This window comes from Malurus melanocephalus, unplaced genomic scaffold, assembly GCF_030028575.1.
Source record: "Malurus melanocephalus ecotype Western Australia unplaced genomic scaffold, MMel_1.1 scaffold_472, whole genome shotgun sequence".
In the NCBI taxonomy this organism is placed as follows: Eukaryota; Metazoa; Chordata; class Aves; order Passeriformes; family Maluridae; genus Malurus; species Malurus melanocephalus.
The window spans coordinates 123,884-138,514 of NW_026623704.1; the positions used below are offsets into that span (position 1 = coordinate 123,884).

General features: G+C 46.7%; 1 protein-coding gene across 2 annotated transcripts in view; it reads right to left on the reverse strand.

Moving 5' to 3' along the window:
- Positions 1-1,577: 1,577 nt before the first annotated feature.
- The window catches only part of LOC130582242 (galactosylgalactosylxylosylprotein 3-beta-glucuronosyltransferase 1-like), a 25,273-nt gene continuing 12,219 nt past the window's right edge, over positions 1,578-14,631 (reverse strand). Inside the window, exons 2-6 of one of the 2 annotated variants that reach the window (XM_057380828.1) lie at positions 8,345-8,489; positions 7,478-8,016; positions 5,943-6,239; positions 5,337-5,444; positions 1,578-2,357 (exon numbers count right to left, since the gene is read on the reverse strand). In XM_057380828.1, the coding sequence (XP_057236811.1) occupies positions 5,358-5,444; positions 5,943-6,239; positions 7,478-8,016; positions 8,345-8,456 (1,035 nt within the window). In that variant the 5' untranslated portion in view covers positions 8,457-8,489 and the 3' untranslated portion in view covers positions 1,578-2,357; positions 5,337-5,357. Of the gene's footprint in view, positions 2,358-5,336; positions 5,445-5,942; positions 6,240-7,477; positions 8,017-8,344; positions 8,494-14,631 lie in introns of both variants that reach the window. The other variant, XM_057380827.1, reaches the window with a different exon arrangement.

A 14,631-nucleotide genomic window follows, 5' to 3' on the forward strand; every position in this document is an offset into this window, starting at 1 on the left:
GATCTTGGGTTGATGCTGGGTGGAAGCACTGAACCCACCTGCCTGGTGACATGATGGGCTCACAATGCCCACTGGAGTGCAAGCCCTGCTACCTTCTGCWGAGGGCAGGACAGAAAGCTCTGACAAACGCAGAGTGAAAAGCATTCTGTGGATGCTGGGCTTCCTTCATTCTGCCAGTGTCCATGTACCAGACCCTTGCTCTGTAAGGTCCAGAGAAGACACTGTTTTCTCAGCCTATTCAGTATTTTCCTCATGCTGAGACAATTTGGCAGGGTAGCCCTGTACTGCTGGTATGTTCATCCAGACAGACCTTGGCCTTAGCCTCAGTAAATGCAGTYTCCATTTCTTTAACCCATGCCTATTCTTTGATTTCTCCTGTCTCTTTCTCTGAGAGGAGGCATSCACCCCCCTTGCCCCTCCCTTACTTTGGCCCTCTCCTATAGCAGGATGTGTAGCTGCTCCTTCTCCACTGAGGGAATATGGACCAACTCCCCCTCTCAGATACCCTTTAAAGAGCCCCCTTCATGGAGGCTTCCTGCGATCCCTTGGGGACTGTCTGCTGAGTGAGGCAGTCCTTTGCTCATGTTTTTACCTCACTGTGTTTGCTTGGGAGCCAGAAACTTAGTGCCACCCACGTCTGTTGCATAAAGGAACTGTGATTTCCTTCGCTGTACTGCCCCCCTTGCTGTGTTTCTGATTATTTTGCCAGTTTAAGATACCATTGTAAAGAAACCCCAGGGAGCACAGAACATAYGACATTCATCGGTGAACACCAAGCTCTGCTGTTCTGAGGCAAGGGGGGAAATATTCTTTCTTCATGRATATGTCATGTGACCTAAGCTAAAACCCAAAACTAAACAAGGAATAGGCAGAGAAGAATTCTAGTATAAATAAATCAACAAATAAATAAGTTTCCTGCTAGCCCAGAATTTCTTGGGCAAGGGATGACTCAGCTGCTTATAACTTTCTCCCAGCTGTGAAATCCTTGATGTGTTTTGAATGCCTAAGGCCTTGTTTCTCATGGTTTGAGTGAAGAAGGTTTYAAAGATATGCTCAGAGGGGTTTCTGGGTCATTCAGGGAATCTTCCTGGAAAAGTCACAGCGACACCACTCCCCACGCACACATATGGTACCAACACTTGTGCTTTTAATCCAGTGCATCCTTCCTTCGATCCTCATTTGCACCTCCTGTTTTGTAGGCTGCCTCCCACCTGGCTGTCTTCCTGTTTTATTGAGGGAAAGGGAAACCCTTCCACATGACACTGACTCCTCTCTCTTCACACACTTCTTTCAGCCAAGTTCAGCTGGAAAACCCTGCCACATTTGTTATTTCAGTTGTGATTTACGTGCTCAAGATAGGCTTCCCGATGGTGTCTCCACATTCCTTGAGGTTCTCACACCAGATGAGTGCAGGCTGAGGGTTCCTCTTCTCTGAGCAGTTGTCACCCACCTCCCTCTCAGAGAGTTGTCTTCCTCTCTGGAGGTCTAGGAAGCAAGTCCATGCACATGATTTGAGGCTACTGAAGCAGGCTTCCAGGCCTTGAAAATGTTCAAGTCCACCTATCTTTGCCCTATCTGGTCTCTGCAGCAAGACATGGAGGCACAGCCTTTGAGGTACAATACCTGCCATGTCTCCCTGAGCAGGAGAGGAACTTCATCCAGAGGGGTCTGTGCCTGGGGATATTGGATGGTGTTTTCCAAAACAACCTTAAGTGGGAGCAATTCAAGATCTGAGCTGAGACATCGGCACCAGATCCCTTCTGAACTCCCAAACCCTAAATTAGGTTCCTCAGCACAGCTTCCTCTCCAATACTGAAGGCTGAACTGTGTACATATCTGAGTGCATCCCTCAGAGGGAGAGATTCTCATGCTAGCTTTGCTTTAAAGCTGTTCTGAGAGCACACTAGCCGCAGGCCAACAAGTCCATGTTTGTGCTTTAGTGACACCTCCTGTCCTTGAACTACTGCCGCTTGCAGCTGCTGCACTGATGCTCAGGTTTCACAACATGCCAGGACAGATCTTTGGAGGCACCAGCACCCATCCTGGATTTGAGCCTCTGTGCTGGCACAGCTGAGAATGAAGATCACATCGAATACGTTTTGACGAATGGTTAAAAGTACAGGGCCCAGTGGGGAAGGGAAGCACTCCTCTCCTAGGTGGGGACGATCTCAGGGCACCACATCAGCTCTGTCCCTCCTTATTACCACCTCTTTGGGCAGTGGGAGCTGTTTGGAGTGGTGACATTTGGGAGTGTTTATCATCCTCCAGCAGTGGAGCAAAGCGCTGGGCAGGACAGGCAGGGTGCACAGCTGCTGTGGCTGCTGCTGAACTTCAGGAACAATCACAGCCCTCTGCCTCTGTCAAAACAAGCACAAGATGAGGTAAGAAAGTGTAAATACAACATCCAGTGTAACAGGGCTATACCTGGCTCAAGCAAACACCTTGCAAGCATCAGTAAACAGGTTCCTCAACCACACCATGCATGGCTTTGGGCTGGGATATGGCTGAAGAGCTGCTTGTTCTACCTAGAGTCTTAGCTAGGAGATTTTATTTACGAATTAGATAAAGTTTTTGACAGTTCTTTTTTTTGTCTGCACTTAAAGTCTTTAACTTCTTTGATATTTTTTTTTAAAAAAAGAGTAGGAGGATAAGATCTGAGGATCTCTATTCAATCTGTCTGGAAGCTCTGAAATGCAGATGAACCTTCTCTGTTTCCAAATTTCACAAGGCAGCAGGAGTCCTATGCTAACCTAAGCACATTCTTCTCTTTCRGATGCCTGTAAATGAAAGTTAGCAATAAGAATAGATATTTTTTATAACATCAGTCTTCTGTGATAGTTTTCAGGACTTTAATAAAGAAAAATATGAGGTGAAATTAATTTCCATCTCCTGTTCTCAGAAGCCAAAGCCTGTGGTCTGAGGGTGTTTCAATACAGTCAGCAGGGGTGTATGCTGTGATAGCTTTTGGCTGCTCTGTGGCAAGCAGCCATGCAAGTCATCCAACTAGAGACTAGGAGAGTACCAAATCCTGCACCAAGCAATGTCTGCCTGACTCACATCTGCAGGATTTAAAGGGAAGGAGGGCTCTGGGAGGTGTTGGACTTAACTAGATTGATCTTATCCACAAGGAGGACTAATTGGCAGGAGGAAAAGATTGCAACATTCTTCCTATTGTGTTTAAGACCGGAAGATCCTCAGGGGAGTAATTTTGCCTCTTTATTTTTCTCAGCACTGGCTTATCTGGATCATGTCTATCAAGGTTCTGAAGCTCAGCAGCCTTCACAGTAAGTGCCTCCAAAACACTGTAACAGCAATCTCAATTTAAAATTTTAAGAGAGGCAATCTAACGATTTTGCTTGATTGCCCTTGACTGTCAAGCCATTTACCTTGCATGTGTCTCCTGGAATAGTTGCCACCCATCAACCTGGTGGATCAGACCATCTGCCCCACATGACAGACAGCGGTGCACAAGGGATTGTGGTCAAATTCACTGCTAATGCAAGTGCAAAGATCCTTYAAAATCTGCAAGGCTAATGCAGTCAAAAGTCTGCTTGAAACCATTGGAGAGGGTGGCTTGGATAAATGTGCAAGTCCTGCTAGTGAATCAGTGGCAGTGTCTTGATCTTTTAGACTGGTTACTTTCCCACAACAAATGATTCCTGGGGATCTATAGTTGGTGCATTGCATTTCTTATGGAGGATGGCTGAGTGCTTGGCCAGGGAGARAGGTAAGGACAAAAGTGCCCATCCATAAATGGCACTTTTGTGAAAACATCACATCTGCATTCTGCATCTCCAGTGAAGCAGTCAGGCCTTCTTCTGGTAAGCAGGAGGTATCTAATCTATCTGAGTTTTTATAAGCCTGCTCATCCTTTACAGAGTGAGTGATYTGTCCAGACCAGTTAACTGGACTCTGAGTTCTTATGAGCTGASTTTGGGCAATCATAGCTTTAGGCTACTGCAGACTCTGCAAAATGCTGCTTGTGAATCTCACAAAAGCACTGGTGAGGAGCTGCTGCCTAAACACACATATCTTGCATCATTTATGGGTTTCTAGGATATCAGAATTATTAATAAAAAGCTGTCAGAAATGGTGCAGGGTTTGTGTCCCATAGGAGAACCAGGTAGACTACCCAGGGTCCCTTATGGTGGCATCAGGTGTCTGTGTTTAGGAACTGACTCCTGTCCCTTCCATCTGCTGCTGGGTATGCAGGCACCAGGACTACTTTGCACTATTTGTGTGGCTGTCACTAAGAGATGATGAGGTGCTGTGGAAAYGCTGAGTGCAGCCACTAGTGATGCACACAGGAGATCAGTGCAGGAGTTGAAATACTCATGACTGCCTGTAGAAAAGCTGTCAGTTTTATTTCCACTGGTAGAGCTGAGCTGAGATGTATATTGGGGTCAAAACTAAAAGCAGTCCTGGAATATCTTCCAAAGTAGGACTAAATCATTCAGCATCCTGTGTCCTGACACAGATATGAGTCATTTCAGAAAGAGCTGGGTACTCTGAAACTGGGATACTTCTTTCCTTTTGCGACTTTTGGGATAGGAATCTGCCATTGAGATCAGGGGGCATGGCATCTGGTAGAGGAGGTCATAGCCCCTCTGAAGCCTGTTCATCATTAACCTCTTTCTAAGAACATATCAGTGATCTCTGAATACACCCCTGCTGTCACCKTGGTGGTTGTCATAATCCCCCATCCTGCTGCTGTACCTGTGTCWGTGAACTGCAAAGGCATTTCCTAGTGCCTTCACTATTTCTCCTCAGCAGCAGATATATTCCTAGCTCTGGTAGCATTGGTACCAAGCACCTCAAACTGAGAGTCTGTGTAGGTTGTGCTTTGCCTATTCCTGTTTTGAGGTGCTCTRAGCATTCCCTCAGCCTTTCCCTGCTGCACCCACACCACAGCTGCTCATGCAGGATAAAGCTGAAGGCAGATTTTATCCCAAGGCTGCTGGGACAAAAGGTTTCCTGAAGGAGTGAGATCTTGTTCCATGCTGTAGGACAACTCCCATACCAAAGAGAATTTGGAGCAGGATGAGAGTTCAGGGGCAAGGAATTTGGCTTGTCATTAATACTGAATGAAACTGGGGCATTCTGCTGMCACTTTTCTCTCTGTCAGGCAAAACTCCCACGTGACCTGCAAGGAGGCTTGAATGATTAAGAAATACAGACCATACATGGATAAAGAAGAGAATCTACTTGTCCAGCAAGTGGCATGATGAATTACTGGAGCAGTCACTTATGCAGTTTTTGAGGAAATAATAGCATAAATAAGGAAAGAGGTACAGATTATTTGCCTTGCTAGAAACAATAAAGACAAAGATACTCACACCCTGGAGCTGGCTCTTTGCTCACACCTCTACTCTGGGATCTGTAAACCCACGCTTGCCTTCATTAACCAAAGTGGGCCTCTCAGTTCTTGTGTGCCAGACCAACACCTAGAAGGGATCACAAAGAGTTCAGCTGTTCCGAATGCCATGGAAAAAACACAACACTGCATCCATTGGGTGGGATCATCATAAACGTGAGGCTCACAACTGTTTGAAGTGTGTAATTCAAAGGGGTTGATACCGAGAGACACCTCACAGTCACATGAAACAGTGACAASGAGGAAGGATCATTCTAGACCAGAATTCCAGCCTCAACCCTCTGCCAATCCTCCTGGATTTTAGAGAAGCAATCTGGGCACAGACTGTACATCTGAGGCTCTTCATTAACACAGAATGCATAGCATTGCTCCTCAGCTCTCTCTGAGCTTCCTGTCTGTGAAGAATTTAGCAGGCTTTGTCCATCYGTCTGTCTCAGCATCATTTGGCACTGACATGTGCCAGCACAGGGCAGGCACACTGCAAGGTGGAGGAGWGTGGCAGGAGGCTGTAAAAGCATCCACAACCCATCAAGGAGACTGTATCTTCGAGATTTCTTGTCCCACTCACCTTTGTGCAGTTGGCTGCTTTGGGCTCCAGCCCATCCATAGTCACTAGATCCTTCAGCAGACTGGTTTCCTGGTAGCCTCCTTTAACTCCCTCCAGCTTGAAACTSGCATGAGGCTTCTCCAAAATCAACTTGATGCTGATAGCAAATCCAGCCATGTCAATAGCAAAGGGACGATTAGGGTCAAAGACGGTTTTCCAGCCCACCACCTTCCCTGCTGGGCTCACTTTTGGGGATTCATATCGCAGCCCCCCGACGAAAGCCACTGGCCAGACTGACACYCTCCTTGTGTAGCGCATCTGTGTGCCACAAAGAGACAGTGCTGTGAGAATTCAACCCCAYCACATTTGTCCCAACCCATTAATGCACCACATTCTGCTTTCACTGGCACCTGTCCTCCCCCGTTGACTTCCTACACAATCACATTGCTCTAAGCAGCACAAGCTCCAGTTCACCTGTGCTGCTGCTTGAAGAGCTACAGCTTCCACAGCCAAGAGGCAAATTTTTGGCATGTTATTGTCTGAATACCAAACTCACAGCTTCTCCATGCTCACATCCAGTCCCTCAGAAGAATGAAAATCTCTGTTTTTCTCATTGCATTTGAACTTTAATCTTYTTGTTATGGTAGAATTTTATCATTTTCGTAAATGCCAAATACTACTTGACCAGGCCTCTAGCTCTGTATTATCAGCTCCACTCACTTCAGCTTCACACTCATGCAAGTAATCTCCCTCTCTGACTGATTCATCTTTGTCCTCATCTATTGCAATTTCTCCCTTTCTCCCCCCTCCTCCTGCCTTGTTTTTCCATCCATGGCTACTGCCTAAAAGTGTGGGAGCTTATTGAAATTACCAGAAAGGACCTGGAAAGAAGTAAGAAAGGATGACCCTAACAAAGACTTAACAATTCTGAAGATTGGAAATATGTTCTGACGCATAATTCTGCTCTTCAAGTGGCTTAGTACAGTTTGGTTTAAATTGGTGACAAGGGAGTTTTCTGGATTTTCTCAAGTTTACAATAGGCTTGGCATCTCACAAAAGCCAGTTTCCCAGCAGAAGTCTGGGCAAGCTTCTGTGGTCCCAGAAGCACAGCCCTGTTGTGGTGGCTGGAAATTGGAGAACAGAAGGGCAGCCAAGGAGTAAAGGTGGATAGAAAGTCAGACAACTTTTCTGTCATCCCCTACCTGTCACACCCCTACAATAGTGCAGAAGTTTGTCTTTGGTGCTTATTTAAATTAGGCCAGCTCTCCCTGAGGAGAGGTATGAATTMTTAGGGTCCCTGGCAAGAGGAACTCTAGCTGGTGCAATGGTGTGTGAGTGGCTGTTCCCATCTCCAGTCTRTAGCATGCCAGATGTGTTCTTTGCTCTTTCAGCCCTTTATAGGACTGGCTACTGAATTTGCATAGCTGTGGATTTGCATCTGCCCTATACCCAGCTGCCACTGCATGCAGATTGGCTGAGGTCTTTGAAAGTGCAACTGGGCTTAAGAGTCTGTGCAGCTCTATCCTGCTTTTCCCATGTAATATTATGTCTCTTACCTCCTCAAAGAGCTCCAGGCTGTARGTGTTATCATCATCAGCAAAATAGACTACACCTTCTGGTGGTGCAGTGTTGCTGAAGCTGTCCCTCAGCCAGTGCAGCCCCAGGTTCCTCTGTAGTGTCCCCCTCGGGGTGTGGGATGGGATCCAGGACAGACCCAGCTTCAGGCTCTTGGGTGTCTCCACGTTGAGGTGGGTGAAGTTGAGCCCAGCCTTCTCCAGCAGGTTGGATACAAGGTTGGTTCTCCGTGGAGAGTCCTCCACCACCACCCAGTGCAGGTTCTGTACGTGCAGGAAGGTGTTGGCCAGACGGGTCAGCTCAGCTTTCTGCACCGGCCGGGTGTAGGTAGGGGTGATAACAAAGATGGTGGGCAGGGTGTCTGACCATGGGGGAGGTCTGGAGTACACATAATTCTGGATGATTTTAGGTGTTGCCCCTAAGCTTTGCTGCTGCCGAGTGCATGATGGGAAGCCTTCTTCTCTCAGTGCAGAYGTGCCATTAAGGAGAGCTTTAGAGGTCACGTTCTCATCTGTCTCTTCTGGGGCAAAAGAAAAGAAGGAAAAAAAGAGGAAGAAAAAGAAGATGTCAGAGGACTAGTAACTGCCAGGCTGCCTCCTGTCCAGGGAGGGACATATCCATCTGGAGTCAGTGCTTAGCACAATTGCATCTTCTCCCCAAAGCCTAAGGTGCATGTTTAATGTGCTCTTAAGAATGGTTTATATTTCTGCTGTTGGCAAACCCCGAGGAGGCCTTCAGGCAAGCTTGTCTTTGTTTAACCCATCCTGTGAGAGAGCATATCCTGCTGAGGTTTGCACGAGTGTTCATCATAACCACCTGAACACTGACAGCAAAACTTTTGTACTTACTTCTCAGCAGGCTGAGGTAGTGGGTGGTTGGGTACTGGTGCCACAAGGTTAGGAGAAGAGCCCATGGCAAGGCAATCAGGAGCGTGGTAAGAAGATTACGTCTCCTCAGCATGCTGCAGGGAGCTTCCAATGCCCAGGCATCTCTCTACCTTTCCGAAAAAAAAAGAATAAGGCCTCTGAAATATCAGTCACCACAAAAGCATGGAGGCATGATAAATGTTTGACCCTGATCCAGCTAAGTGTTGTCTACATTAACTCTTCTGCAGTGTTAATTCCTCCTTATGTGGATGCATTGAGGCAATCAGGCGTGCATGCTATCARTCACCTACTGAGTGTTCCACAAAATCCCTGCCTTGGTCATTCCACAGTGCTGGTGATGCCTRCTGAACGTTTAGTTATCCCACCTCCCTTTCTGCTTCTGGTTCCCATTGTTTGGCCATTGCAGCATTTAGTTTAAAACACAGACTTTGAAGTATCCACCAGGCCCTACCAGGTCTTCTTGCACTCCTAGGCTGAAGGCATTTTGARGGAAGAGAGTTATTGCATCATGCTTATACAAAAAAACAGAAAGGAGGTTCAAATTGGTTGACTCTGAATTCCTGCTCTGCCAGGGATTTTTAAGTGTACCAAAGGCCGGTTGTCTAAAACCAAGGCCCTCCAAGGGATGGACACAGGCACACTTTGTTCAGAGGCAACTCCTTGGCCAGGATTTGGGTTCAGCAGCTCCTCACCTGTCCAGAGGGGAAGGATTGCYTTGCTTCAGCCTCAAAGCATTGTGTGAGAAGAAACATGACAATTGGTCTAAAAGGGTGCTGCAGTGACAGCAACCACAAAGTACTCCTGAAAGATATTAGGAGATGCTATTCTAAATTCATCCTCTGGGACCTTCTTGGAATCTGTCTTTAATTGTTTCTCTGACGTTTTACCTTGGTGTCCTGAAAAAACAAGGATTATGCAATTGCAGGGCTTATGAGTGCCCTACCATCGATAACTGGCAATCCTATTTCAGCCAAAACTGAGTCTCAGCAAGACCTCTGGTGGGCAGCTGTGTGTTCATAAGCCCTATCAAAGAAATTCCTGCAACACAAGTTCATTCCTTGTTGGACACCAGTGGTACCATGCTGGAGCAATCCCTTAGGGAAACGAATTTCCAGTGAGTGCTCCCCAAACCAGCCACTAATGGTGATAATATCTAATGTTTCTCACCTCCTCTCTCAGGAAACACCATGGTGCTCCTTTCACTACTTTCAAACTATAAAATACTGATGAAGAAGTGGACCAAAGAGCCTGTGTGGCCAGGGGCACATGGGAGTGTTTTGGTGATGTGAGCAGGAGCCTTGTGCAGCAAACGTGCTGGCTCTGCTTAACTTCATTGCTTTTTGATGACTGGGTTTGGGGCAGGTACAAGAGTGTCCTTCAGGCTTTAGTGCCAAAGGCATAGGTGTGTGGTARACTACAGATCCAAGCTGGACACAAKGCAGGATGGTGTTACCTACRCCAGGGACTGCTTTCCCTRCAGRAAATCCTTYCTCTTACCGGTGTAGCAGCACAGWGTMAAGCTTCCCATCACTCATGGCTGTGAGAACTGACAGAGCCACAAAAAAAAAATCCAAGGATTGCTAGTAACAACAGCAGATCCACCCAGGACCTGGCTCAGGGTCATCACAGTTTCTTGCTTCCTCTAGTATGCTTGCAGTTTCAAATGTCCCTGCTCTGGGTAGTAACAAATGTTACTAGAGTCAGGCTTCTTCCATTTAATAAAAGGCCTTAATTATACAGACACACATTATACAGCTTCCATGCAGCAGACCTGCTACTGCTACAAACTCAAGTCACTTCTGGAGGGAAGGAGAGGAGGAGGCAGCRGTGGCAGCTGCGTTACCARGAGAGCACAGRKGAGAGGGGATCAGAGTTAGGAGAAATTTTATTGAATTCCCTTTCTAGTTCTTTCTCCTCCTCCYCCTTCCAGCCAGCCCTGTTCATGCTTCCCGAGCACTGCAAAYGAGTGGAGATGCTGTCTGTGTGCACAACTCCCCTGGTGCTCTGTGCTCATTTATTTATTTCTACATGCACCTTCTCTCTATTGCTTTTCCAAAGAAAGCAAGGCTGAAGAAGTTTAACCCTGCATAAAGCCCCAGGTAATTTGTGAACCTCACAGAGGAGCTGACTTTAACCCCGTTTCAAAAAAATCTCTCTTGGAATACTTTATTTTCTCTTTAAAATGTTGCTTTGTCTCCCCCACTGTCTCCCCCTACATCCATCACGCRTACTCTTTGTTGCTTTACATCTTTCACCTGCTTTTTCTCAGTGCTTCAGAGTCTCTTTTCTTCCCTGTTTCCAGGACTACAGGAATCCCCTGRTTTACTAATAATTTTAGCCTTTATCTTCTGTCCTTACCCACACAAAGGCCCTTTGCATTCTCTTAATGTCCACCGCGCATGGATATTTCCCACAAAGTGGTCCATTAAAGCATCAGTCCATCCTTTTGAAAAGGCAGCATCAAAATCCAGTCACATATCAATGCCTCTGGGTAGCTGCTGATGGCCCCAGTGGGGCTTGCAGAGGTTTACTGCACATATTTTTACCTACTTTTTATAATTAAAAACAAAGTCTCCTAAGTGGCTCGGATTAATTGCATGCCTGCTGGCAAACATTACTGTGTGTATTCTTGGCACAACCAGCTACCTTCCTTCTGCCTTTAACCCCTTTCAGAGTAGATCCTATTAAATGAGATTCAAGATCAGAAGAAAATTTTGTGATCATCTAAACCCATCTCCTGCGATCATCTGGTAATTCCTGGGTTTAAGCTGTAGAGGGCAGGGACTATCTCTTAATGTGCTTGTACAGTCCRGCACTGATCCCAACGGGAGCCTTTGGATGTGATCGCAATACAAATATTATTGATTGTACTCTCTTGCTGGCTCTTCTCCTCCCTTTCTATTTCCCCTGTCCTGCCTGTTCTCCGTTCTTTTTCCTTTTCTTTTTTTTTCCCCTAGTGCCTCCTGCAGCCCTTGTTTGTGTTACACACCCTTAACAACATTAGCTGAATGTTTGATGGATGCCTTCAATATGCTGCCTGTAGCCTTCTTGAGCTGTTTTCCAATTACACATCCCTCTTCTTAATTTCATCCATCAATCTTCTGTTCTCCATTAAAAAATAAACAAACACACAGAGCACAAAGCTGAGCTGATAGGGACAAAAAACCAAAAAACCCACACACAGCACAGAGCTGATAGGGACAAAATGTTTCTCGTACTACTCAGACTTCATGCTGCTTTGTCAGACTCCTCAGCTCCTGGGACAAAACACCATTTGGTCTCCATTTAAGCTCACGTGCTGATGCAGGGGGCATTATTCTGAAAGGATTGAGGAGAAGACAATGAAAGAASCACATGGAGGAAGAGCTAGATTGCCCAGAATGATGCTGAAGAGAAGCAAGATCTGGCTGAGCCTCAGACCATTGCATGTGACCGATCCCTTCATCTGTTGTTGACTAATTACCAACAGGGTACAATTTGTTACAGGCAGGATGATGAGAGAAGGACAAGGATTCCAGGCTGGAAAATGCCCTGGGCAGTGACTTTCTACCTGAGCTGCAGAGTGTTTGAAAGGACATGCTGGGTGAATGGGAGAAAGGTGAAGATTAGGAAGAGATGCAGCTGACTGGGGATTACAAAGCTAACACATTCCAATGCCTACAATTTTCCTACAGCCATATTGAAAAGCTGCTCAATTTACATCCTCTTTGATAACTCAGAAATGGTTAGGATCACATGGGCTTTGGTAGTTCYCTTCTGAGGTTTTGGTTCTGCCCTCTGCCTGCCTAAACCAGAATGTAAGCCACAGCTTTTGAAAAATTTGCTCTGCAAGGAAAGTGATTTTCCTCTGGTGATGAACCTCTGGTTCAGGACAGCTGGCCTGTCTGAGCCAGGCTTACAAGACTCTGAATGCTGGACCATCCCCAGGCCAGGGACTGTACTGGTCTAGCTGGACATACAGGCTCTAAAGATCCTTACYTCCCCAGAGGAACAAATTTCATGGTTCAAACTGTCCCTTGGGAACATCCCATCATTCAGTGTAATGATTTTCTAGGCARGCACCCAAAGCAAACTACTCTCAGCTAACAGAACTAAAAGAAACACTCCCTAATCTTGGTTTGAGCCCTGTTTGCAAGCCTACCATTCTGTGTGTRCCCTGGGAGGAGACAGATGTGGACAGGGCTGGAGCAGGGCTGCAGGTAGCTGCAGATRACTCTTAATTTCACTCACAAAGCTGTCAGCAGGGATTTTGGTTTGTTTTGCCTGCATTTTGCTGCCTTTCTCCACCATCCCCTAGCCACCTTGAGGAAGTCCGTGCAGATTTCATGAGTTCCCCAACTCCCGGTGCGGGAGATGCGATGCTGAAGGCAGAGCAGGGAGCTTTCAATTATTGATGAGAGCGACCTCTCTTTAAACAAGGAATGCATAATTCATGGCAGCGCCGGTATTTGTGGTGAGCAGCACCGGCTCAGTCTCTGCCTTGCTGAAATGCACAGGAAGCCGCTGTCCCCTCTCCCCGTTCCCTGAGGCCCATCAGAGCCTTCAGCTGAAACTACAATAGTGCTAAAAATTGAGACAGGCCAAGATGCTGCAGTGTTTCCCTTCACCAGGCAGCTCCCTGCCTGTTTGAGATGTGCACGATAAAGTGGGAGGATGGATTCAGGGAACCACAGAAGTGGGTGGAATGGGTTATTGCTCTGGGATAAGCAGGGRTAATTATTGGGCAAACACAGCCAAAACAAGGCATTTCTCAGTAGTGAGACTCCTCCAACCCCTGGACAGGTCTTCAGGAATGGCATCATTTAGGCATCATTTCTATCCTAGAAAGGATAGACTAGATCTAAAGGACAGTGCCTGAGGGTTCACATCCAGCTGTATTTCTTATGGGGGTGGGAGAGAGAAGGGCTAAAGGGAGATTTGGGTTTCTGCTCAGTAAGTAGCAATTTCTTCTCTAAATTTCTTCTCTGCTGGAACTGTGTGACTGAAAAGCAAATGGAAAAACAAAAAGAATCCATTTTTCTAGGGAGGGAAATGTTATAATGGAAAGCCATTTTTCTATGGAGGGAAATGTTATCATGGTATCATGGAATGTTTTGGWTTGGARGGGACCTTCAAAATCATCTAGTTCCARCCCCTCTGCTGTGGGCAGAGACACCTTCCACTAGACCAGGTATTTCAAAGGCCCTTCCTACCTGGCYTTGAACATATTCAGGGATGGGCCATCCACAGCATCTCTGGGCAACCTGTGCCAGTGTCTCTCCACCCTCAAAGTGAAGAATGTCTTCCWAATATTTAACCTAAACCTACACTCTTTCAGTTTGAACCCATTCCCCCTTATCCTATCACTCCATGGCCTTGTAAAAAGTCTCTTTCCAGCTCTCTTGTAGCCCCTTTTAGGTACCAGAAGGTGCTCTAAGGTCTCATCAGAGCCTTCTCTTCTGCAGGCTGAATAGCCCCAGCTCTTTCAGCTTGTTTTCATAGGAGAGGTGGATGGAACAGGGAAGAGAAAGGCTCTGTCCTAAATCCACAACTGGAATCTTGACCTCTCAGTAGCACAGGCCCAGGACAGGAGACTGAGGTTCTGTCCCAAGGTGGAAGAGCACTCCTCTTCTGGAGTTTTAAAGATCCCTCTGCTGCAGATCTGGTGAATGGCTGCAGGCAAGCGACACCTGCAATCTGCATGAGGTGAGCACTCCTCCACTGCTCATGGGATAGAGGGCAAAGGAAAACTAACTGAATCCAGCAGGGAGACAAAAYCCAGGGAACTACAAATAATAAAACAATACAGGGAAGGATGGCCTGGTCCTTCCCCAGGGCAGGAAGAGCAGAACTACCAGCAGCAGTGYAGTTTCAAGGCTCAGCCCCATCAATACTCTGTCCCTTGGTGAGCAGGCTCCTGTGGGGACAACTTCCCTAGGAAGTGAGTCACTCCCAATGAAACAGCCACCCTTCCCAAGCCCTTTTCCTCAGATGCAAAGAAAGACTTCATCCTCTCCTGCCAGCTCTGATCCCTTCACCATATGGGAGCWCAGTTACTTCAGCCCAGAAAGCAGGTTTGTCCTGCAGGAATACGCCATGCACAATCCCCTTCCCTCCACTGCTCACATGAAGCCAAGCTGAGCATTCCTCAAAACTTGGTCTGTAAACAGCTGGATACAGCACCTTTTCGAAGAGCATCCTTGTCCCAGACATGTGGCTTGTGTGTGGGAGCACAGACTGGATGTTTTTATAAAGGGATCTCTTCCAAG